The following is a 26,134-nucleotide window of genomic DNA, read 5'->3' as shown; positions in this document are numbered from 1 at the left end:
ATGTGGTGGTAAGGATTATTAGGATTCTGATCACCTCTCTGAGTGCTGTGAGCTACTATGGATTTTTCTGAATCATGGGTTTTATTCTCCATACTTTATTCTCTTCATTCTTTTTGAAATGTTCTTTTTAATTCTTAAAGAAAAACTAATTTCATAAAGAAAATCCGTTATATCTTCTAACTCAAGGAACCTTCCAATTTTATCTGGAAGTATGGGGTAGTGGGCCACAAGACATGACTGCCCCTGGAGAATGGATACAGGCCATGGAGAGGGTTGGTTTTCCCATATTCCTAGTTGTATCTTATTTTTTAAAGCGTGTGTTTTCAAGTTTTAGTCTTATTAAATTAAAAGCTGTTCTACAGTAATGTTTTCAAAAGCACAACTAAATTACTTTAAAAATAAATTTATAATTGGAATCAAACATGGTTTAGCTAAAACTCCAGCTCTTTCCAGAGGACAAAATGTGATTTCTGTGTTGCCATTATAATTTTCCGTAAACCCAAGTGAATGTTACTATCATATTTAGATTGAGGGAGGAGGGGAGATGATTCAAATTAGATTAAAAGATAATCTAATTTTTAGATGCATTTCTTAAGTGCCATGAGCCACAGACTCAACTCAGCAGCCCTGCAAAGAATTTCTGAACTTGAAGAGTTGAATTTTCAGATGACTGAGGGATATTAGAGAATCCAAGATTGTCAGTGGTGACATATGTGATAGTAGTGATGTCATATGTGTGTAATACATTAATGTTTTGACTTAAAATGAGAGATACAATATACATGTATATGAATAGGGCAGAGAGATTGGGTGGTGATCGGGGTGGGGTGGTGATGGCCCTGATTCAATCACTAGAAAAACTGACCAGTGATCTCTTAAGAAGGTCACCTGGAACAGCCCAACCATCAGCACCTTCACCCTTCCTGGCACCTCACCTCCTTTCTTCAGCTCTGAAGACTCACGTTTAGCTTCTAACATCCCCCTTCTACTACGGTGTTCCCTTTGTGAAAGGAACCACTACCTGCACTCCACAGTGCTCACCACACCCCTGTTATCACATCCAGCAAATAACCCCCATTTGCATCTCTTCCCAATTTGTGGGCTACACAGGCATCCTGGTGCGATAGGTGAGAAGGCCAGAGTGTGGGAGAGGCGAGAGCTGAGATTGGAGAATCTGAATTAGAATGTCCAAAGGTGTGTGGTGAGCACAGGCCTGTGCCTGCAGGGCTCCCCTTCCTGGGAGCCAAGCAAGAGCAGGACCCTGCACAGCTAAACAGGTGACCACATTGTCCTCCGGACAAGATCCATGCCCATCAGAAGGAAACTCCAGCCAAGGGCTGGGCAAGGACTCAGTAGTTCTAGCCAGGCAGGCTAAGGATTGGATTAAGGATCCATGCCCATGAAGGGGCAGTGGGTAGGGAGAACTGTAGCCAGCCTCAGGAAACAAACACAAAGTAGTCATAAGGATTCAGCCACCATGCCCAGTGATACACATGGCTATTCATCTCCTGGGTTCAAGGCAGCAAGACTAAACCAGACTTCACAAGCAGGTAGAAGTAGGTTCCTAGCCTGGGTAGCGTGGACTCCCAGACTGGACAAGGGTACAGGTTGAAAGGTGAGGAGACCTTTGGTGAAGCCTACCGGTTGAAAGTGTCCAGACAGACTAGAACTAGGAACCTGCCTGACTGCCAGTCGGAATGAGAATACCCCTGTAACTGAGATTATACTTTGATTGTACTTGCATTCCCAGTGCCTGGGACTTAGAACTTAACACTTTATTAATAAGGCCACTTTCAGGTATAATGACCATACATTTCAGTTTGCCCAGGACAGCCCCTGTTGATGTGGTATGTTAATTGATACCCACTTTCACTCTTTGTAACTGTCCCACTTTCGATGTCATTCTACCTTGGGGAATATAGTTCACCAGTTGCTGGTGGTTCCAACCATTCCTGTGGTTTGCAGGTGCTGGGGACCTCGTATGTTCCCTCCTGTCAGAACCTTCTGTTGGGACACCATTTCATTCCCAGTGCTCTCTCTCCAAAGGTCTCCTCTCTAAGTAACTTAAACTTTAGTGAGTCAGTATAGAGTTGTGTAATGGACTGAAGGGTCAGCTTCAAATCTCTAGAATTACAGCCTTGTTAGAATTGGTAATTGGTACGGCAGCCTGACTCTTGGAATAAGGATAGCATCCTGCTTATTAATAAGGGGATTTGGTAATTAGTTTGCAGGTAGAATTTGTCCATGTTTTTAACTTCTGGATAACTTTAATGAAATAAAATACAGTATAATTAGATGTGGCATTTTAAACTTGCATTATAATACTTTTATGTAAAATCTAAGCATGCCTTATAAATGCCTATATTTTATCCTCACACCAGCATCCATATTAATGCAAGGCCCTTCCAGTTCCAACTCTCAAAACTACTACGCAGTGTGTACTTTGTAGGATTGCCTGAGCTTCTTGGTTTTATAGTCTTTACAAAATGGTATAGAGACCCTCTTAATCATATGTTCTGTGCCATATTATTTAAAACATGAGCTAGGTTCAGGAAGCTGTATTTAGAATGAATTTGATGCCTGTGTGAAATTAATTGTACATTTACCACTGGTAATTTTCTCTCAGTAGTTGGGACTTAACAGCAGTGAGGCCTGGTAATGGTGACACAAGATTCATTGAAGCAGTTAAATTGCTTTAGTCACTGGCAGCATATGCCATTTAAAATACATTAATGATGAAATTTTGCTGGTTTTTAAAACCGCTTTTTATTTTAGTTTGATGAGCTAATTAATTTGGAAGGGACTTGTGGTTTTAGAAAGGTACACAGTAATTCAGGAAAATGGCAGAACTGGACCTTCTGCAGTCCAAATTGGCATTACTCTATTTTGCAAATGCTCTAATCACTTGAGTCTTCTGGATTCAGGCCATGCAGATATTGACAGTTTTATTGATTTCTTAACTCAAGCGTGGCTTTTAATTTTAAAAAAAAAAGGAGCTTACTATGGGTATGGCGTAAAGTAAATAAATGTATATTGTTGCTGTCTGCCAAGTAGATACAGAGACTGTGAGGCATGTCTGTGCCACTTCAGCAGATGTTTGTGTTAGGAAATCTTTCATTTGCATATAATACCCCTAAGTAGAAAAGCAGTGGGTTTGAGATTTGCTGCAATTTTTAAATTACTCATTAATTTTGCAAAGTGGATTTACAGCAATGTGTATTGTAACATTTCGAAATAATCGTAATTATTTTAAAGCTGTTTTTAGAATATGTAGATTTCTACCTGGTGTTTGAAATGGTGATCCTACAAGTGGTACTCTTTGAGTTCATTCATTCATTCATCCATTCATTCATTCATTCATTCATGGGATCAAGAGACTTGATATTTAGCTTCTAATATCCCCCTTCTACCACGGTGTTCCCTTTGTAAAGGGAACCACTACCCGCCCTCCACAGTGCTCACCACACCTCCGTTATCACGTCCAGCAAATAACCCCCATTTGCATCTCTTCCCAATTTGTGGGCTACACAGACATCCTGGTGAGATAGGTGAGAAGGCCAGAGTGTGGGAGAGGCAAGAGCTGAGATTGGAGAATCCGAATTAGAATGTCCAAAGGTGTGTGGTGAGCACAGGCCAGTGCCTGCAGGGCTCCCCTTCCTGGGAGCCAAGCAAGAGCAGGACCCTGCACAGCTAAGCAGGTGGCCACACTGTCCTCCCCACAAGATCCATGCCCATCAGAAGGAAATTCCAGCCAAGGGCTGGGCAAGGACTCAGTTCTTGGGAACTTGATCCCCTGCGTGAATTGTTCCAGCCAGAGGCTATTTAAACATCATATGTCCTTTAGTGTAGTTTATTTAGGGTGTAAAGGCAGAAGCAAAATAAATGCCTACATGTATAAGCTGATGATTCTTAGTGTGGTAAAACAAAAGAGATTTCTTCCATTTGTTGACCTTTTAAAATAGGTGGTGAGTTGTATTTGCACACAAAGGGGAAATGCAGATGATTATCAGTTTTGTACATATTTGTATTTGTTCTGTCTGCAGCCAGGAACACGCACTCTCAGGCCGCAGAGGCCTTCTCTAAGGAGGTGCTGACTCCCCTCACAACAGAGGCATGCTAGCTGTGCTTCGCAGTCTTGCCCAGAACTCACATCCAGCCTCCTTTTTCCTGATCCTTCCCTCAGGCTCCTGAGCTGCTTCCGACATTGCAGTCTCTTTACTACCTCAAATCCATGTAATTGTTGTTCTCTGATTGGCTTTCTCTTTTCCACATAATATATTAAAATCTAATATTTGAAGTTGTATATTTTAAACCATTTTGATTTTAGTATTTTAGCTGTAGACTTTGGATTGCATTACTAAAATTGGGCTTTTTTCCATCAACAAGTATAATTCTGCTCTTTTTTATGATGTGTTAGACAACTCTGTGTGTAGTGTGGCCTTAGGCTCAGTGGAGGATTCAATAAGCCAAAAAAATTTTTTTTACGTGAATTCTGCTTCTTAAAGCGTATGCTCTGGTTGGGAAGGTTTACAGATTTTACAAACACGTGTTGTCTCTATGGTACTGACTTCAAGCACAAAAGGATTCAAGAGAAGAGAGGTTAGCCACACTCAAGTAAAGTAAACCCTTTCACTGGAGGCCTAGGGTTTCAGCAAGACCTCTAGGATGGGGACACATTTGGAGATGAAAGGATAGGACAGAGAATAATATGGGCAGGGAAATCAGCACTGGCCCCAGAAGTGGCTGAGGAACGTAGATATCCTACTCTGGGAAGCCGCGATCTAACCTGGAAAGTGAAGGTGAGCACAGCTGCTGAGCTGTTCTGAGGCATAGAAAGAAACAAAACACTGAGTCCCAGGCTTAGCACATGGAGAGCACGCAAGAACAGACAGAAGTAGCCATTGTTACAGGAATAGTTACAGTGAGAGGAGTGGGCTGAGACTCAGGGTGTGAGGAGACTTAGGCCTTCCCATGGGAGAGACTGACACCACGTCCTGCTCTGGACTCGGGGCCTTCTGGGTAGACCACTCTCTTCCCTCCCAGCCTTCAGCTGGACACCTGTAGGCAAGTTACCTTATCTCTCTAGAACTGAAGATCTTAATAATACTCGTGTTACAGGACTGTTGAATACATAGTAACTGTGTAATTAATACATTTGAGCTGTATATGATTCCAAATTCCTAGGCCAGAAGATTCAGACAGTGGGACCATAAAGGAACTGGGCCAGTGACGTAAGGAAACTGGTCAGGGAGCCAGGATGAATTTGGTTTTACAGGAATTTGAGGAAAGAGCTGAAAAAGAGATATGGTAGAGGCCCAATTTATAAATCAGAACACAGAGGATGCTGTTATAGAAAAAAAAAAAAAGTTTTGTTACCAGATTTATCTCCATGTGGCCCTTTGGTAGGTAGTGAACATTTTGTTACGGAAATAGTCATTTGAACATTGACTGGTATTGCTATAAAATTGTAATTATTTGATTTTTAAATAAATATTATAGATAAAAACAGCCAGTTGAAAAATCTTAAAATTTAATCATTTACCTATCTGTTCATATACTATCAACTTTGTCTTTATACTATTTTACATCCAAAAGACCTCTTGTACTGAGATTTTTCGAAAAATTCTTTTGAAGATGCTTGGTATAAAAGCTATATGATCTGTCACCCCTCAATTGAAAAAACAACAAAATGACTTATGTTTCTTTTAAAAACACATGTACCTTACATAAACAGTCATTTTGATTAAGTTAAAGAATTAGCTTATTTTGTCTTTCTGTTAGTTCCAAGGCCATCATTGGCTTTATTAAGATGACCAGTTCATTGAAAAGAATTTCTATTCTGACTGTCAAAATTGGTCTGGCCAGAGGCTATAGAAGATAAGGCCCATTCCCTTTAAAAGTTTACCTTCTACTTGAGGAGATAAGACTAACCCACATAAAACAATTAGATAACTGAATAAGACTGTAATTAATTATGCTAAATTATAGGGTAGACACTATAAATACTGTAAGAGTTTAGAGTAGAGAGAACACTGAGGGGTGAACTATGTGGCTCATGAATGGTTTGGAACTTATGAGTGTTTTGTAGAAAGCTGAGTTTCTCTTTTATGTAATTCATTATTTAGTTTATTTTCTTATTTTTCTGATCTAATTGTCCCCCTCCACACACACATTAATTTCTTTTTTTTTTTTTTTGAGACGGAGTCTCACTCTGTTGCCCAGGCTGGAGTGCAGTGATGCAGTGGCACAATCTCAGCTCACTGCAACCTCCACCTCCCGGGTTCAAGCGATTCCCCTGCCTCAGCCTCCCAAGTAGCTGGGATTACAGGCGCCTGCCACCAGGCCTGGCTAATTTTTTGTATTTTTAGTAGAGATGGGGTTTCACCATATTAGCCAGGATGGTCTCGATCTCCTGACTGCATGATCCACCTGCCTCAGCCTCCCAAAGTGCTGGGATTACAAGCATGCGCCACCATGTCCAGCCACACACATTAATTTCATATGCAGACAAACCATTCGATTAAAAAAAGACCCCAGGAAGAAGTTATTTTCCTATAAGACAAGATAGGAAATAATAAACAAAGTGATCACATAATAAATTGTCAGTGGGGCAATTCTCCTTAAAAATTTAATTTTAAAATAATTATGGAATTATTACAATTTCTGACTAGAAGAAATTGTACTATTCTAATACAACTAGAAGAAATTGTACTATTCTAGTACAACTAGAAGAAATTGTACTAGTACAAGTAGAAGAAATTGTACTGTTCTAGTACAAGTAGAAGAAATTGTACTGTTCTAGTACAAGTAGAAGAAATTGTACTATTCTAGTACAAGTAGAAGAAATTGTACTGTTCTAGTACAACTAGAAGAAATTGTACTGTTCTAGTACAACTAGAAGAAATTGTACTATTCTTTGTTTGCTCTGGTGGATGTGATGTGTCCCAGAGCAATAGCTTTGCCCCTGCATGCTGATGGATCTCTAAGAAGCTTTCCTTCTAACTCCTGCATCAATCCCTGGATTGCATTTTTTTTCCCTCAACCCCAAGCAGTGCCAGAGTTAAGGATTAAAAAACAGGAAAATAATTTTTTTCTTCTAAGTTATCCTGAAATAGTGAAGAACCAGCACACAGTGTAGGGGAAAGAAAATTGATTGAGAAGTTACTCTTAAAAAAAAGAAGTTACTCTTAGAATTGATCACATTTTTCACATTATGTGATTCAAGCTTGCATATCTTTTAACATTCAATGCAATTTACTAGACAGTTATTACCAATTAAAGTTATATAAGTACATTTTTAAATAGGTCTGTAGTATAGGAAGTCAGCAGGCTCTGTAATGTGCTGAATATGAAACTACCATATCCACAGTTGAGAAACAGTTTTCATGCCAAATTTTGCCACTTAGGTACCATTATAATAGATCATAAATTAAAATTTATTAGCATCATTATTTTCACTAGAATCTAAAGGATCACTAGTGTAATTTATAGGAGCTCAGTGTTTACCGTTAAGTTTTTCACTACTAGAGAAAACTGATGAATTTTATTGCTGTTTGCATTGGACACAGATGTTGATTGTGGTTTTATATATTTACTTTGAGGAAATATTTTGGTAGTAGTGAAAAGGCTTTGCCAAAAGAGTGTTGTTGTGAAAGCAGTATTGTATGTCATTATGGTCTTATGATTTCACAATTAGAGATGCCATTGTTTTAAAGGCAGATGTAACCCATTACATTGAAATATTTGGAACCTTTAACCTGATCTTTGAAAGCTTCATTTTACAGAAATTGGAAATTTGTTTTCTTTACATGTAGCTGTTTTGGGTGCTGTAGGTTTACCCACATGGCAAATAACAGGAGAGTGTGAAATAGAAGGAATCAACTGAATAATTCCAGTCATAACGTGCTTTGAGTGAGGTCATTTGATCTTTTTCTTAGATAAAAATATTCTGGAGATTATGGGGATCATTGCTTCAAATTTGTACTCTTATGTGAATGCATATACAATACTTAAATTATCATTTTAATTAAATTGGTGGGCTTTAAAATTAATACAAGACTTTGAGAAATGGTTTTTTCCCTATGGGTGTGGGGATGCAGCCTTCTGAAGCTTTTTGAGAGGACAGCTGTCTATCTTTGACAGTTTCCCAGTATATCTTGGGCATCACATACGTTTGGTTGTGCATCAGTTAAACAAGACTCAGAGGGAGTGACGTTCATTCTGTTTCTTCTGTGATAGGATTATCTTTCCACAAATCCTAAGTGTTCAGAGTATTGCAGTGACACATTTTGATGGTATTTCTCTTTGTTGTTCTTTCATGAAGAAATAATTTCAGCCTGAAATGTATTTATTGAACAGGATCTAATGTAAAGTGTACAAAATTCCAGGCAGTGTTTAGAGCAGTTTTCAAATATGAACTCATCTTACAATTGTAACAACTCTGTGATGTAGGTACCATAAATAACATTTGGGGAATAGGTATTATTTTGATGGCTATTTTACAGGTGAGGAAACCGAGGCACAGAAGACATTCAGTGCCAGCTCACATCTTGTGGCGCATAGTATTTCTGTGGGTGATTCCTAAACTAGAAAGTTGATAAACTACTGAATTATTTTGTGTGGGTGATTCCTAAACTAGAAAATTGATAAACTATTGAATTATTTTGTTATACTCTGGTATGAAGAAAACCATTTCACAGCTATCAATAAAAGTTCTTTGTGTGCTTGATTTTGCTGTTTTTTAAAATAAAATTGTATTACCTATATCTATAAATTATGTAGTTTTCATTTCTTCCTTGTCTCCCAGTTTGTCATTTCTCTTTTTGATAGCCTTAAAATTTCCTTCAGAACTCTGTAAAACATTTATCCTCTGCCTTTACTCTGGCATTTAAGGTTGACGTTTTTTCTTAGGAAGTGATAATCTTCCTCTTTGTCTTCTAAAGTTTATTTTAATAAGGCCATGATTCTAAACTTCTTAGAGGAAGGGAGATGAGTTTGCAGATCCCTTTCAGAATGCAATCACAGTCTTGTGGAGCCTCTGAAACTCAGCTGTGACCTCTCAAAGACTAACATCTAAGTTAGAGACGCCTTTGTCTTTGAAAGCACAGGTGAATTTAGGGACTATAGTCCTTTACAAGAAAATAACTTTTCCCATAAAACTATCCATTATACGTAGTACATTTGCAGGATGGTGGCCAAGTAAACAACTTGTAGATGTAAGTGGATCACCTGTAATCCATCTGAACTAGAATTATCTTTTATTTTTTTCAATTGATACATTATGATTGTATGTATTTGTGGGAGTACATGTGATATTTTGATATATGCATACAATCTAAAATGATCAAATCAGGGTAATTGGGACATCAGTCATGTCAAACATTTGTAATTTCTGTGTTGAGAATATTCCAAATCTCCTCTTTTGAAATACACAATAAATTATTAATAACTATAGTCAACCTACTGTGCTGTCAAACTCTAGAACTTATTTCTTCTGTCGTTTTGTACCCACTAACCATCTTCTCTTTATTCTCCTCCTTCCTACGTTTCCCTAGCTTCTGATAACTACCATTCTTTTTTTTTGAGACGGAGTCTCGCTCTGTCGCCCAGGCTGGAGTGCAATGGCTGGATCTCAGCTCACTGCAAGCTCCGCCTCCCAGGTTTAGGCCATTCTCCTGCCTCAGCCTCCCGAGTAGCTGGGACTACAGGTGTCCGCCACCTCGCCCAGCTAGATTTTTGTATTTTTTAGTAGAGACGGGGTTTCAACCGTGTTAGCCAGGATGGTCTCGATCTCCTGACCTCGTGATCTGCCCGTCTCGGCCTCCATTCTACTCTCTACCTTCATGAGTTTAACTTTTTCAGCTCTCGCATGTAAGTACATGTGACATTTATCTTTCTGTGCCTGATTTATTTCATGATGTCCTCCAGTTCCATCCATGTTGTTGCAAATGACAATATTTTGTTCTTTTTATGGGTGAATAATATTCCATTATGTATACTTACCACATTTTTAAAATCTCTTCATCCATTAATGGACTCTTAAATTGATTCCATATTTTGGCTATTGTGAATAGCCCTGTGATAAACATGGGTGTGTGGGTATTTCTTCAATGTACTGATTTCCTTTCTTTTGGATATATACCCAGCAGAAGGATTACTGGATTATATGGTAGTTCTATTTTTAGCTTTTTTGAGAAACCTTCATACTGTTTTCCATAATGGCTGTACTAATTTACATTTCCACTAACAGTATACCTTTCTTCACGTCTATACCAGCTTCTGTTTTTTGTTTTTTGGTTTTGTCTTTTTAATAATAGCCATTTTAACTGGGATGCAATGATATCCTCATTGTGGTTTTGATAAGCATTTCCCTGATGATTAATGATGCTGAGCATTTGTTCATATACTTGCTGGCCATTTGTATTTTTTTTTTGAAAATGTCTATTTAGATAATTTGCCCATTTTTTAATTGCTTTTCTTTGCTGTTATTAATGCTTCATTGGACGAATAGTTTGCGCATATTTTCTCCCATTCTATAGGCTCTCTCTTTTCACTCTGTTCATTGTTTCTTTTGCTGTTTTTACAAATGTAATCCCGTTTACTTATTTTTGTTTTTGTGACTTGTGCTTTTGAAATCTTACCGTAAAAAAAAAAAATCTTGCCCAGATGAATGTCTTGAAGTATGAATTGTTTCTCCAGTGTTTTCTTCTAGTAGTTTCATAGTTTCAGGTCTTACATTTAAGTCTTTAATCCATTTTGATTTGATTTTTGTATATGGTGAGAGATAGGGAACTAGTTTTATTCTTTGCATATGGATATCTGGTTTTTCCAGCACTTTTTATTGAAGAGACTGTCCTTTCCTTAATGTATGTTTTTGGTGCCTTTGTTGAAAATGAGTTGGCTGTAAATACATTGATTTATTTCTGGATTCTCTATTCTGTTCCATTGGTCTATGTGTCTGTTTTGATGTCAGTACCATGCTGTTTTGGTTACTATAGCTTTGTAGTATATTTTGAAGTCAGGTAGTGTGATGATACCTCCAGCTTTGTTCTTTTTGCTCAGTATTGCTTTGGCTATTTGGGGTATTTTGGGGTTCCATAAGAATTTGAGGAATTTTTTTTTTACTTCTGTGCAGAATGTCATTGATAAGGATTGCATTAAATCTGTAGATCATTTTGGGTAGTATGGACATCTTAACAATATTAATTCTTCTAATGGGTGAACACAGGATGGCTTTCCATTATTTTGGTGTATCTTCTTCAGTTTCATTAGTGCTCTATCATTTTCATTGTGGACATATTTCACTTCTTTGGTTACATTTATTCCCAGTTATTTTTATAGCTATCATAAATGTGATTGCTTTCTTGATTTCTTGATCTCACTGTTGGCATATAGTAATGATACTAATTTTGATTTCACTGTTGACATATAGTAATGATACTAATTAGTAATGATACTAATTTTGTATCTTGCAACTTTACTGAATTTGTTTATCAATTCTAAGAGTTTGTTGATGGAATCTTTCGACTTTTTAAAATGTGAGATGTCATATACAAACAAGGACAGTTTGACTTATTTCTTTCCAATTCGGATTCCCTTTCTCTCTTTCTGTTGCCTAATTACTCTGGCTAGGACTACAAATACTATATTGAATAAAAGTGTTAAAAAAATGGACATCCTTGTCTTATTCCAGATCTTAGAGGAAAGACTTTCAATTTTTCCCCATCATCTGAACTAGAATTCTTATTGATGTTTTTCTATATGTGACTTTCTTTTTTCTTTGGCTGCCTCAAAACTTTTCTCTTTAATTGGTTTTCAGCAGTGTAACTATGATATATCCAGATGTGTGTGTCTGTGTGTGTGTGTGTGTGTGTGTGTTTGTGTGTTTGATCCTGCTTGAGCTTCTTACTCTTGAGCTACTTAATTTGGAAAATTCTAGGACATTATCTCTTCATATATTTTGTTGCCCTATTTCTCCTTTTTTTCCTACAGGGACTTTTTTTTTTTTTTCACATATGTTAGACAGCAGCTCTTAGATGCTCTGTTTTTTTTAAAAAAAATATGTATATATTCTTTTGTTTCCTTGTATTTTCGTTTGGATAATTTCTATTGACCTATCTGCAAGCTTACAGATTCTTTTCTTGACTGTATTTAGTCTGCTTATTACCCTATCAAGGAATTCATCATCTCTGATGTGGGGGTTTTTTCAACTGTATTTCCTTTGGACCATATTTTGTAATTCCCATCTTTCTGTGGAAATATAACCATCTGATCATGCACATTGTCCACTTTTTCCACTAGATCTTTTAACATATTAATCATAGTTGTTCTAATCTTCCCATTTAATAGTTTCAGCATCTTCTGAGTCACTTCTAGAGTCTAGCTCTATTGATTGCTTTATCTCTTAACAATGTTTTTTGTTTTTGTTTTTGTTTCATTTTGTTTTTCTTTTTACTTTTTTGGTATGACCTGCAATTTTTATTGGATACAATAATCATGGTTAAGAGAGATTGAAATAAATAATGTGCTCAGAAATGGGCATGTCTCTTCTTCCAGGTAATTCATGTAGGGAAGATTGAGTCAGTAATTGAACCAGGTTTGGGATTTGTGTTGCCATTGTTGCCTTCATTGTACCACTGCCTTCAAATTTCTCCACTGGTGGGCCACTGTCGCCTTGTGTTTAGTGTGTTAAGGAGGCAGGTAGTGTACTAGAGGGTTTACTTGGAGTTCCTGCTCTGCCCTCAGCTTTCAACTGGGAATGCCTACATCAGAAAGGGATCTCTTCCCATGTTCTTGTCCCTCCTATAATGGTAGACTACTTGCATTTTGGTACTAGGCTTCTGGTGGGGTCAGGGAGAATTTTTGGTCCTGCTGGTCCAGTTTCAGTCTTAGGCAGCCCTGTGCACCTGGGCCTCAGGAATGGGCCTTCTCACCTGTCCTAACCTGCCCTGCCCCCTGTGGAAGCCAAACTCTGCCTGTATCTGTTTTGAATTTGGGCAGGTGATAGTTTTCTGCCACTCTCCTTGTCATAGCAAAGCTGTGCTTTTGTTGGTGCAGGCTCCTGATTACAAGAGGTTCTGCTACCCTCTGGGGCAATGGATCTTTGTCTGGTTCCAGAAGTGGATGGATTCTGCTTCTACCCTTTTCCCAGTGTTCCTGTTCTACCCCCAGTTTTTCTCAGGTTTACCCATGGAGAAGATTTACAAATGAGTGCACTCTTCCTGTGTCTGGCACTCCCAGTTACCCTAGATGGATATACTAGGCCACATTTGGCTTTTAGGAATTCCTTAAAATTTTATCTGATTTCCTCTTACCTGCCTCCATGGTGGCCACATCTTCTTTCCATGCTCCACCAAACCCAAAACAGTTTCTTGTGTCCTATTTCTCCTTGGAGGGGCGTGTCACTTGTTGAAATTCAGTTCCCTTGGTTCCTGTGTGACCATGGCTCTCTGATAGATACAAGAACAGTTATGATTTTATAGATTATTGGGCTTTTTCTTGTTAGAGTAGAAGTGATACTCTGTTTTGGCTTTCTGTATTGTAAACCACCATTTGAACCTTCCTTGCCCCCGCTTCATGACTTTTTAAGTCACCCATAGGCTCTTATGCCATTAGCAGATCTGAGCCCTCATAGACTCTGCCAAACTGGGGCAGGGGTGAGCTTTTGGAAAACAGAATACAGTAGAGGGCATGACAGAAGAGGAGGGCCCACGGAGGAGAGGCATCCACAGGCCAAGGAGTTTATGTTACTTGAAATAAAGGGCCCTTCCACATGAGCAAGAAGCAGCATTTAACTGTACCTAGCTTTCCTTTATGTTATTTTATTCTTTTTCATTTCATTTTATTTTATAAAATGACCTTCAGATTGACTGTCTTACTCCAAATTCCCCCTTTTCTTACTTTTTCTCATCTTGGAGAGCACATCAAAGTTTTAAAGATGTGTGAAAAACCTTGCCTTATGTGCCTGGCATGACTTACTCTTTCAATTCAGAGTTATTGTTATTGAGCTGAAGAAAGGTCAGGACTTGCTGTGCTCGTTTAATGGACCTCAAGTTCTTTCTTGGGGTTTTTGTTTTGTTTTGTATTGTTTTGTAAAAGAGAAATTTTTTTAACCCCCAGTTTCTCAACCGTCTTAATTCTGGATCCCCTTGATAAACATGAAGATCCCCTACCTTTCTTATTTCAAATTAAATAACTTGATTCAAGCAAACCAGAGAGATAAACGGCTGCTTTGTTTTCATACTACACCCTCTCCCCATTCTAAGCCACCCTGTGCTCACACCCCAGCCCCACACCAGAATGACTGCTTAGACTTGGTCACTGTTTGGCCAGGGTGTTGAATCTGGATATTGAAACATCATTTGCTCATGATTTTTTTGAGGAATAATCAAACAGAAAATGGGAACAGATGAGTCTTGAAAGACAGGAGGCTTTCAAGTGGAAGTCTTTCAGGTCTTTCAAATGGAATAGGAAACGAGGTAATTTTCTTCCAGCAGGGCGTTAACTATCTGTGTGCCCTTAGACAAGACTGCAACTCCACAACTCGATTTCTCATTCCTCTTCTCCAGAGCAAGCTAAATCAATTGAATCAGTGCCAGACACTTTGTTGCCAGCAGAAGAAATGAGGTTCACCTATTCCTTATCCCATTTCAGGATGAGAATTTATGAAATTACCCATGCCCATTTATGAAATTGCCACTACTTAAGTATCCCAGATGGTAATTTTAGTGGCCTCCTATTTTTAGTGACAGCCTTCTATTAAATAAAGTAGGCAGTTATGTTAGAAAGATGTATGTTTTTCCATAGGACTCAATATGGCTATTTTGTATTTTTAATGCTAAGTATGAGTTCTATAAACATTTTTATTTTCCCTGAATTTGCTGTGGTGTAGAATGTTTCCCTAGCCTCTTCCTAGTTCATTGCTTTACCTAAAATCATTCCTGGTATGAAATTGTTATCCTGTAAATAAATGTTGGCTAATGTACAAATGAACCTTTGTTTCTTTCTAGTTCTAAATTTTATGATTGTCAACAAATACAAAATTTCAGGGTTGATATGGAGGTAGGTTCTTCGGAAGCAGTTTTCTTCCAGTCCGGACATTTTTTGTGTGTTCTTTCTCTTGAGGTTACTAAGTGCTAATAGAGTAGGAGAATTGCACCAAGTTTCCAACTTTTGTTGTATTCACCATTCAGAAGCTTTGGGTGATGAGTACTCGTTCACAATATAACAGCCAACTCTGAGAAATCATTTATACTATTTTTAAAAAGTATTTTGAGGCACAATTGTCTCAGCAGAAACCTGCATTTTTTCCTCTGGTTTTAGATGGTTAATGCATGTGAGTATTATGCATTTAATGTTCTTCCAGTTAGAAAGCTATATGTATAGCACATGTAGTTTGAATAATTTCCATTATTTAGTTTAAACTAACTTGCATTACAAGGCAGCAGAGACAATAGATCCCAGCTCTCTGCTTCTGACCAGCTACTCAGCTTATGCAAGTATTTGATCACTGCCAGGCTGAGCAATGAAAACCAAGTTGAAATGAGTAAAAGTGGGATAAGGATTCTAGGAATTAGGCAATTTGGGGCTCAATCTCCTGCCATCAAACTCCAGTTCTCCTTCCCTCCCACACAAGTGCTTCTGTCCTCCCCTTCCTTTTCTCCTGGCTGTGTAAGACCAGTTCACCAGCTTCTCCTTTAGTCACATCCACTTGTTGCTCCCAGCCAGAGATTCTGGTCCACCCATTGATGAGTGCAAGCTCACATCTGTTCTCTTCCTTTTTGGCCTCTAAACAAGCATACTCCTCTGTCGGTGTTTTCTGATCACTTTATCTGCTAGTGAGGAAGGAGAAGCAGATTCAGGCCTTAGTGTGCTATGGAGAGGACAGACGGTTCTAGGCGACAGCAGATGGAGGGAGAGGAAGAGATGGGAAGTCTCTGCTAAGGGGTGTCCTTGATGTCATTATATCTGCCCGTGCTTGGGTGGTCACCATGTTCATGTGTCTGCAATTGATGACCAGAAGTCTCCATTCAAAGCCTGGGCTGCTTTGTGAAAAGCATGGCAATGTTTTTAAAGCCACAGTATGGTGTTTAAGCTTAAACATATACCAAACATATTTATGGTATGCACCCATACATGGGTATGTGAGCATGTGTGTGTTATTAACTTACTTTGCTATTAGGCCTTTTCCCTCTTAATAAAAAAGAAACCTGTTTATCTGAAATGTATTATTTATAACAAATTAGAAAGTATAACCAAATATTAATCAGCCTATAAAAATGAAAGAATAAAAGATTGCAATGTTGAGAAAATACTATGTATTTCTTAATGGATCAGTGGATAAATACCTCCATATATTTTTGTAATTGTTCTACTAGTGTCGTCTTTGAGACACAATATATAAAGATTATAAAATTACCTTACTGAGTCAGTATATTGCCTTTATCAAAGGTAAATGTGTCTTTTAAAAACTAAAGACATCGGTTGGGCGTGGTGGCTCATGCCTGTAATCCCAGCACTTTGGGAGGCTGAGGCATGTGAATCACAAGGTCATGAGATTGAGACCATCTGGCTAACATGGTGAAACCCTGTCTCTACTAAAAAAAAAAAAAAAAAAAAAAAAAAACTAAAGACGTCATTCTGAAAAATAGAAAATTTATACATTTGTTTCATGTCCTTATACATGGCTGATTACAAAACTAATTTCATGCTAACTCACTCGAACTGATATAGTACAATCTATGCTTTAGGGATTTGGAATGGCTATAATATAATGTATCTTACAGACACAATTACCACAGTTTTTATGTATTTTGTACTTTATTGTTCTGAGGGTATAGTTGTAAAGAAATATTCTACCTTGTGGCTTTTATGTTTTGTCTTGGCACTCAGATCACAAAAGCTTCTATGGTTCATTTTGAAACTTTGAGGAAAATGATACCCATATGATTTAAAGTTTAAGTTTAATTACCTTCGGCAAATTGCTTTTGGAAGTATAGGTAGTTAGAAAGTAAAAGTGGTTTTAAATTTCAGAGATAGAGTATAGCATAATAGCTTTTTAAAATATAGAGATTTTCTATCCAGAGCAGGAAAATTGGAATTGCCTTTGGATAATATTTAACAATGTTCTTTTCTTTGTCATGAAAGTGATATAATTCCAACTCACATCCCTATTTCTTATTTATGAATACAATGAATACTGAAAATCTGTCATAGATTTTATGCACATACTGAAAGGCAGTATCATCTTTTGGGTTTAAAATTGTGAAAGATCTTTTGAGGTAATTTGAGCATTTTTTTTTTCAAATAGTAAAGATCTCTATACAAGGAAGGACTTAAATACACACACAGATATGGATGTCAGCCCCTTAAGATGAGAACATGTTACCTTAAGCAGGAAAGTTGAACAGTGCCTTATTGGTGATGCTAACTTCTTTAGAAATAAGTGCTGCCTGAAGTTTTAAACTTAGTCCTTTTAATAATCTGTTAAGATACAAAGTGACACTGTTCTAAGCATCGGTATATAGTAATAGGTTTTAATAAATCCAACTCTACAATTTTAGAAGCTCCAACAACTGTAATCTAGCCCTTCATCTCAGACTTACACATCTATCTGATGTATATTGATGACTGATCTCATATGAGACTTTGGAGAGAGGAATTTCTGCTGGAATTCCCATTTAACAGATACTTAATTGGTTGGTACTTAGCTGTTTCTTATCATTTGGTGCAAATAGTTTCCAGAAATAGTCTAGATGTCTTAGCCCAAGTAGTCAGGAAATGGTTTTTACACTTTAGTGTACATCCCCCATCACGTGGAATGCTACCTTGAATGTAAATTCCTGGGCACCAGCCCCAGGGAGCTGGTTCCATGGGCCTAGGAATCTGCATTGTAACCAGGTGTAACCCAGATGATTCTGAGGTGGGTGGTCTGGTGACAAGCCTTTGAGAAGCATTGGTGTAGGAGTTGTACATAGAAACAGGGCCTGTTTCATGGTATATGACCTGTACAGTTACACAGGTTTCACACTGACTCAGAAGAGCCCTGGGCTTCACTTAGCTCTTCTGTCACCTTGAAATTCTTAATAATTTTTAATCAAGGAATCCTGCATTTTCACTTTTCTCTGGGCTCTGAAAATTGTTTCTTTCTTTCTATTTTTTGAGACAGAATCTTGTACTGATGTCCAGATTGGAGTGCTGTGGCAAGATCATAGCTCATTGGAGCCTCAATCTCCTGGGCTCAAGCAATCTTCCCATCTCAGTCCCCTGAATAGCTAGGACTACAGGCATGAGCCACCATATCTGGCTAATTAATTTTTTTTTTTTTTGAGATGGATTCTCACTCTGTTGCCCAGGCTAGAGTGCAGCGACGCAATCTCGGCTCACTGCAACCTTTGCCTCCCAGATTCAAGCGATTCTCCTGCCTCAGCCTCCCGAGTAGGTGGGATTATAGGCACCTGCCACCATGCCCGGCTAATTTTTGTATTTTTAGTAGAGACAAGGATTCACCATGTTGGCCAGGCTGGTCTCAAACTCCTGAACTCAGGTGATCTGCCCGCCTTGGCCTCCCAAAGTGCTGGGTTTACAGGCATGAGCCGCCACGCCCCACCAAAATTTTTTTTTTTTGTAGAGATGGGATCTCACTGTGTTACCCAGGTTGGTCTCAAACTCCTTGCCTCAAGCAATCCTCCTGCCTTAGCCTCCCAAAGTGCTGAGTTTATAGGTGTGAACCTCTGTGGCTGGCCTGAAATTGTTCTTCTTGATAAATATGAATTGCAATTATCCAATAATGATTGCATACCTGTTGGTATTAGGCTGTCAACTCCAAGGCCAATTCTGAGCTTTGGAGATGAATGAGTATCATTCATCACAGGACCTAGAATAGGAAATCTTAATAGTATGATTTTTTTTCAAGGAAATTAAATTTCTATTCATAATCTTGAACATGGAAACCTATATTTATGTTATTCTAATATACTGTCTTTTTTTCTCTCAGGATGGTACAAAACAGAAGAGGGAACGGAAAAAGACAGTCTCATTCAGCAGCATGCCAACAGAGAAGAAGATTAGCAGTGCAAGTGATTGTATTAATTCAATGGTTGAGGGTTCAGAACTCAAAAAGGTTCGCTCCAACTCTAGAATTTATCATAGGTACTTTTTACTGGATGCCGACATGCAGAGCCTAAGGTGGGAGCCATCTAAGAAGGATTCTGAGAAAGCCAAGATTGACATTAAATCCATCAAGGAAGTAAGAACAGGAAAAAACACAGACATATTCCGCAGCAATGGCATTTCTGACCAGATATCTGAAGATTGTGCATTTTCTGTCATATATGGAGAGAATTATGAGTCACTGGATTTGGTTGCCAACTCTGCAGATGTTGCAAACATCTGGGTTACAGGACTGCGGTACCTAATTTCTTATGGAAAACATACACTTGATATGTTAGAAAGTAGCCAAGATAACATGAGGACTTCTTGGGTTTCACAAATGTTTAGTGAAATCGATGTAGATAACCTTGGACATATAACTCTGTGTAATGCTGTGCAATGTATCAGAAACCTCAATCCCGGTTTAAAAACAAGCAAAATTGAGCTTAAGTTCAAAGAATTGCATAAATCAAAGGACAAAGCTGGTACAGAGGTCACAAAGGAAGAATTTATTGAGGTTTTTCATGAGCTTTGTACTAGACCTGAAATTTATTTCCTTTTAGTTCAGTTTTCAAGCAATAAAGAATTCCTTGATACCAAGGACCTTATGATGTTTCTTGAGGCAGAACAGGGTGTGGCACATATAAATGAGGAAATAAGCCTTGAAATTATTCACAAATATGAGCCATCCAAAGAGGGTCAGGAAAAGGGCTGGCTGTCCATAGATGGGTTCACTAATTACCTTATGTCACCTGACTGTTATATATTTGATCCAGAACATAAGAAGGTCTGTCAGGATATGAAGCAACCTCTGTCTCATTACTTTATAAATTCATCTCATAATACATACTTAATAGAGGATCAGTTCCGAGGTCCCTCCGACATCACAGGATATATTCGAGCTCTTAAAATGGGTTGCCGGAGTGTTGAATTAGATGTATGGGATGGGCCAGACAATGAACCTGTAATTTACACAGGCCACACCATGACCTCTCAGATAGTTTTCCGCAGTGTCATCGATATTATTAACAAGTATGCATTCTTTGCTTCAGAGTATCCTCTTATCTTGTGTTTAGAAAACCACTGTTCCATTAAACAACAGAAGGTAATGGTTCAGCACATGAAGAAACTTTTAGGAGACAAGCTCTATACAACATCACCCAATGTTGAGGAATCTTATCTACCATCCCCAGATGTCCTGAAAGGGAAAATACTAATTAAAGCAAAGAAGCTGTCCTTAAATTGCTCTGGGGTAGAAGGAGATGTTACTGATGAAGATGAAGGAGCGGAAATGTCTCAGAGGATGGGAAAAGAAAACGTGGAGCAACCCAACAATGTGCCTGTGAAGCGATTTCAGCTTTGTAAAGAACTATCTGAACTGGTCAGCATCTGCAAATCAGTTCAGTTCAAAGAATTTCAGGTGTCATTTCAGGTTCAGAAGTATTGGGAAGTCTGTTCGTTTAATGAAGTGCTTGCCAGCAAGTACGCCAATGAAAATCCAGGGGACTTTGTAAATTACAACAAGCGTTTTCTTGCTAGGGTTTTTCCCAGTCCAATGAGAATTGACTCCAGTAACATGAACCCTCAAGATTTTTGGAAATGTGGTTGCCAAATTGTAGCCATGAACTTTCAGACACCAGGACTGATGATGGACCTGAATATTGGCTGGTTTAGGCAGAACGGAAACTGTGGCTATGTCCTCCGGCCAGCCATCATGAGGGAGGAGGTCTCCTTCTTCAGTGCCAATACAAAAGACTCTGTCCCAGGGGTCTCACCTCAACTTCTTCACATTAAAATCATCAGTGGGCAGAACTTTCCCAAGCCCAAAGGATCAGGTGCCAAAGGTGATGTGGTGGATCCTTATGTCTATGTTGAAATCCATGGAATCCCTGCTGATTGTGCAGAACAAAGGACAAAAACTGTGCACCAGAATGGAGATGCTCCCATTTTTGATGAAAGCTTTGAATTTCAAATCAACCTGCCTGAACTGGCCATGGTGCGCTTTGTAGTGCTGGATGATGACTACATCGGGGATGAATTCATCGGCCAGTATACAATTCCCTTTGAATGTTTACAGACGGGCTACCGCCATGTCCCCCTGCAGTCCTTAACTGGAGAGGTCCTTGCACATGCTTCTTTATTTGTCCACGTGGCTATTACTAACCGAAGAGGAGGAGGGAAGCCTCATAAAAGGGGCCTTTCTGTGAGAAAAGGGAAGAAATCCAGGGAATATGCATCTTTGAGAACGTTGTGGATTAAAACTGTGGATGAGGTATTCAAGAATGCCCAGCCCCCTATACGGGATGCCACAGATCTGAGGGAAAACATGCAGGTGCGTGCTTGTGTTTAATTATTTACTAAATGGTTTTCCTACTTAGTACATCTCCATAGTTTATAAATATATTTTTTATAATAGTGTATTTATATAGTTTTTAAATTCCAATTAGTTATTAGAATGTTTACCACTAGTCTCTTTTTTATCATTTAAATTCCTAAATGTACAGTTGGTGTTGAAAATATTGATTACATATTAGGATAAGTGAGTGTCGTTGCTGTGTTACACACCTTCGTCCCAGTCTCCGTTAATGACTGTTGAACAGTTCCTTGTTTTTTCTAATCGTATACATGGGAATCTCTGGGATTTCTGAATATTCCTTACCTGGAACACAAATTGATGATCTATCAAAATAAAAAGGATATAAGTCAAAGTAAAATGGATGTGATCCAGTCCTTTCTTATGAAGCTGTAATGCTGAGGAGATGGGAAGCCTTTAAATGAACTGTAAATCTATGTGTATGCATAGTGAGCCTCCTCCTGATTTGAGAGGATAGCTAATTCTGTGAGTAAAAGAGGTGTCTGTATTTATTAGAAGTTTAAGATAATAATTACACCTGAAATATATAATGGCTAAAAGCAATCAGTTAGGAATTACATTTTTAATTAAGGATCACCCACACATCTAGCCATACACCAGGACCCCTGAGTGACACAGAGCTAGACAGCAAGGGCCTGCCTCATGGAGACAGCAGCCTTAACCTGTCATAGTGTGTGAGAAGTGGTGTGTGTGTGATAAGTGCTCCATGTCTGTTTATTTTGTATTTTAAAAAATTATATTTTAAAATGACCAATGAGAATGATGCCAACAAATAAAATCTGACTGAGAAAATTCAACGTATTTTCCCTATCTACTAATTCTATGTATACTTCATGAATAAAAAGACCTTCCCACAATAAGGAAATTTGTTTCTTTTCTGTTAAAGTAAAAGCGTAACAGACATATGAAGGGCTTTTCCCTATTCCTGAGGGTGAAAGTGGTTTGGTAAACCCTCAGCTCTGAGGAAGTGCATTGTCCACTGCCCAGTGGCTGCTGGGGTGTGTGTGACACAGAATTCCTTTGAGGATTTGTCAGAGCTCAAGCATTGTCTTTTCCAAAGCCTTGTCTGCACTGAACCTAACAAAGCAGTTGGTAGTGATACTGAATGAGCAGCTGCCATGCACAAGCAATCTAGGCCATGAAGATGCAGTGGTGAACAAACAGATTGACTGCCTGCCATCAAGGGGCTTGCATGCTAGTTGGGGGCAGGCAGTGGGAAGGGGAAACAGACAGGAGGCAGGCAGATAAACAAATAGAACAACTGCAGATATGAGTAAGTGGTGTGATAAGAGTGACTGGGGAACCACACTTTAAATATCACAGTCATGATTGATTTCTGTAACTGAATATATCAAAGTGATTTGAGCCAATGATATATAGTTTGATGTCCGTATTTAAAGCAATATTAATAAAAATGAAATGTTTAAATTTAAAAATAAAGTGTTGTTCATTCCCAAGAACCTGGGCTATTTGAGAGCAGAAGGACAGGCCTGCAGGGCCTAGATCCACCCCCTCTGCCCGCATGCCCAGTCCAGTCCAGGACCCAAGTGTGCCTGAAATAGCCCACCTGACTCTTATTATGATTATAATTGGCCTGTTATTACTCACGGTGACTCAAAGCCTGGGCCTTAATATCAACAGCCTTCAGGTAAAATCTTGACTCCTTCACTTACTAACTGTGTGACTCTAGACAAACAGAGAGGGATTATAGCCAAGGCTCAGTCTTCTTATCCATAACATGGTTTGCTGTGTGGATTAAATGGAAGTAATGTGTAATAAATATGCCTAGTATGGCTTAGCACTTAATAAGTGTTCAAAGAAGGCCAGCTCATGGCATTTTACAGTGTTGAAGGTTTTTCTTTCGTGGATATTTAAATGGCATACCTCTGGTGATTAGAAAAAAGAGAGAGGCATTGAGATCAGCAGTGACTCTAATAGGGGAAGGTCACAGGTAACCAAGGTCCCTGCTGGGCAGACTCACCAGAGAACAGTAGCATCCTCAAAGGTTCTTTAGATTTTGAATTTAGAGATTCAGGTTTCCACCTTGCAAATATTTCTTTCCCTTTTGTATGGCTGGTATATTTGATACTTATTTTAAACCAGATTGGATTTTTTCCCCCTAAATCTTTACCCTCTTTGAATGCAGAAGCCATTCTCTCTATTTGCTCGTAGTTGCTTATCCGCATCAGCACTACTATGAACTTTGGGCTGAAAAGAGGCCTTGCCCTTCAGAAGAAATTTGACTTATTTGCATTTTCAGTACTTTTGATAAATTGGTGTTACGAATGCCCATGACAGCATTTACTTTGGATAGTAGCCATTTTTCCCAGGATAAAATAATCATTAGCCAATTCTGTTATAACACTGGTAATAACTGTTGTACCAGGTGGTTCAAACGTAAACAGATATATCAAATATAATATCCATGAGAAATTGAAACCCCCAGTTAGTTACAAATGCTCCTTTCATTCCATTTAACAGAATGCGGTGGTGTCATTCAAGGAGCTGTGTGGTCTGTCCTCTGTGGCCAATCTCATGCAGTGCATGTTGGCGGTGTCCCCCCGCTTTCTGGGGCCTGACAACACACCCCTAGTGGTCCTGAATCTCAGCGAGCAGTACCCCACAATGGAGCTGCAGGGAATTGTGCCGGAGGTTCTGAAGAAGATCGTAACAACTTATGACATGGTGAGTTGTCCTTTGTCCTTTTACATAGCCTGGGTGAGAGAGATGTCCTAAGACAACACATCAGACATGCTTTGGAGCTTTTGCTGAAGTGCACTTTCCTATTTCATGCTTCATTCACCTATGCTGGAGAAATAATTCCCCTGACCTTGCTGTATTTGAAAGAGATTAGCGTGTTGCTGTTTTCGAAAGCAGAATTCAGAGACAGCTCAGTTGGATTAAATATTACTTAGCTTCTCAACTATATCTGAATTGATTTCTAAAGGATGCACTATTTTCCACACAGCTGTAGGAAAGAGTTTTTAAAAATCTTCTCCTGCAACCAGTCATTGATTTATTTGTTTTCATTTTATTTTCATTTTTTCAACTGGTAAAGGCAAGCAATTTAACCTAAAAATGTAATGCCATGAGGGGCAGGTGCCTGTATCACATGACTCTGCACCAGGCAGTGGTTTCCCTTCTTACGGCAGCTGCTCTGTGACACCTGTACTTGTAATCAGCTTAACACTAATGGGGTATCCTCAGGATACCTAGAATATTACATATTTGTACTTAAGATTTACCTTGAATTTTCTTAATCACATCCTGCTCTTATTGTAATTTTTTATTTACTGTAACTCTAAGAGAGATTTTAGTGGGTGAAGGACACCCATTTAAAGTGTATGATGTAGTTGAAGCTGTCAGTGACTCTTCAGCCTATCAGGGTTAAGGGTGATGTTGGACACTCCCCTCCCAGATGGGCCAGGTTGTCTTCTAGTACTATTTAGAGTGCCTGGGGGTTAGTACCTCATCTGCTACCTCCTCCACTCCAAAAGCACAAGCTAAGACCACTAAACTCTGGGTTTCTTCTGATGTAGCTTGCCATGATCAAGGACAAAACAGGATCAGCATCATAAACCTAATCAGAAATATTTTTGACGGTTTTGTAAGTTGTCTGAAAGCTGTAATTTAGAGGGATTTATGCAATTCAAGGGAAAGAAAAAAGATGTTAGGCCAGCACTTCTCAAATTGTGACTACTTCATAGGTTTCTTAGGATGTTAGTAAATACCACGTACGGGAAGGGTTTCATAGGATTATTAGTAAATATCACATGGGGGGAAAATAATTTTTTATTATTTTCCTTGATTAAATAATTTTGGGAAATACTAGTTTGAAGCAAAAGTAATCAGTTTCCAGTTTCACAAATTGACTTGACCATTGGAATTCTATTTCTAAAAACAAAGGTTCTGAATAATATATTTTGGAAAATACTTCTGTAGTCTTTGGTTGAATAAGTCTAGAAGTACAAGTCAGAAGAATGCAATGTTTTAAACAGCTTGTGAGTTTATTACCTTTAAAAAAGTGATATTTGCACATTTCATAGATTCCTATGAAGTAGTCACACATTGTAGTGGGGGCTGTTTCCTTCTTAGCATTCATAGTAACCTTAAGAGACACCAGGAACTGAATACTGGACACTGCAAGCAAATTACATAGAGTGGCACCCTCCTGCAGAGAAGAGGGAGGCCAGGGTCAGGTGTCTGATTATGCTTGGGTGCTGAGTGCCACTGTGCTAAGTGCCAAAGGGGGCCACAAAAACTCATATGAACAGCCCCATCCTCGGGGAGCCATGGAGTCCACCAGGAGAGAAAGCGAGGCTGGGGACCAACATCAACACAGCAAACTTATGCTGAGATTCCTTTGGTGGGGAAATGGAAAAAGGGGTAAAAATGGAAAAGTTTGAAGAACTTTTACATGCTGTGACCCAGACTGCCTAGATAGTTCTTGACTTCTTAAATTTTATGAGGCAAAGCCAAAAAAAGTAACTGATATTTATAGACTTTTTTAAGCATAAGCCACTAATAAAATCACAGACCTGTTTCATTGACCAAAATCTAATATGATTTACCCCCTAAGACATTTCTTTGATTTCTGTGATAGTCATACAG

At 38.6% G+C, this 26,134-nt stretch overlaps 1 protein-coding gene across 2 annotated transcripts in view; it reads left to right on the top strand.

The window, feature by feature from the left end:
- The window catches only part of PLCL2 (phospholipase C like 2), a 215,686-nt gene that overhangs the window by 95,236 nt on the left and 94,316 nt on the right, over window positions 1-26,134 (top strand). For both annotated transcript variants that reach the window (XM_010377148.2, XM_030933444.1), the window contains exons 2-3: window positions 18,995-21,481; window positions 24,005-24,208. In XM_010377148.2, the coding sequence (XP_010375450.1) occupies window positions 18,995-21,481; window positions 24,005-24,208 (2,691 nt within the window). The remainder of the gene's footprint in view (window positions 1-18,994; window positions 21,482-24,004; window positions 24,209-26,134) is intronic.

The sequence above is a fragment of the Rhinopithecus roxellana genome, chromosome 1 (assembly GCF_007565055.1).
Source record: "Rhinopithecus roxellana isolate Shanxi Qingling chromosome 1, ASM756505v1, whole genome shotgun sequence".
Classification (NCBI taxonomy): Eukaryota; Metazoa; Chordata; class Mammalia; order Primates; family Cercopithecidae; genus Rhinopithecus; species Rhinopithecus roxellana.
This window is presented reverse-complemented; position numbering and strand designations above follow the sequence as displayed.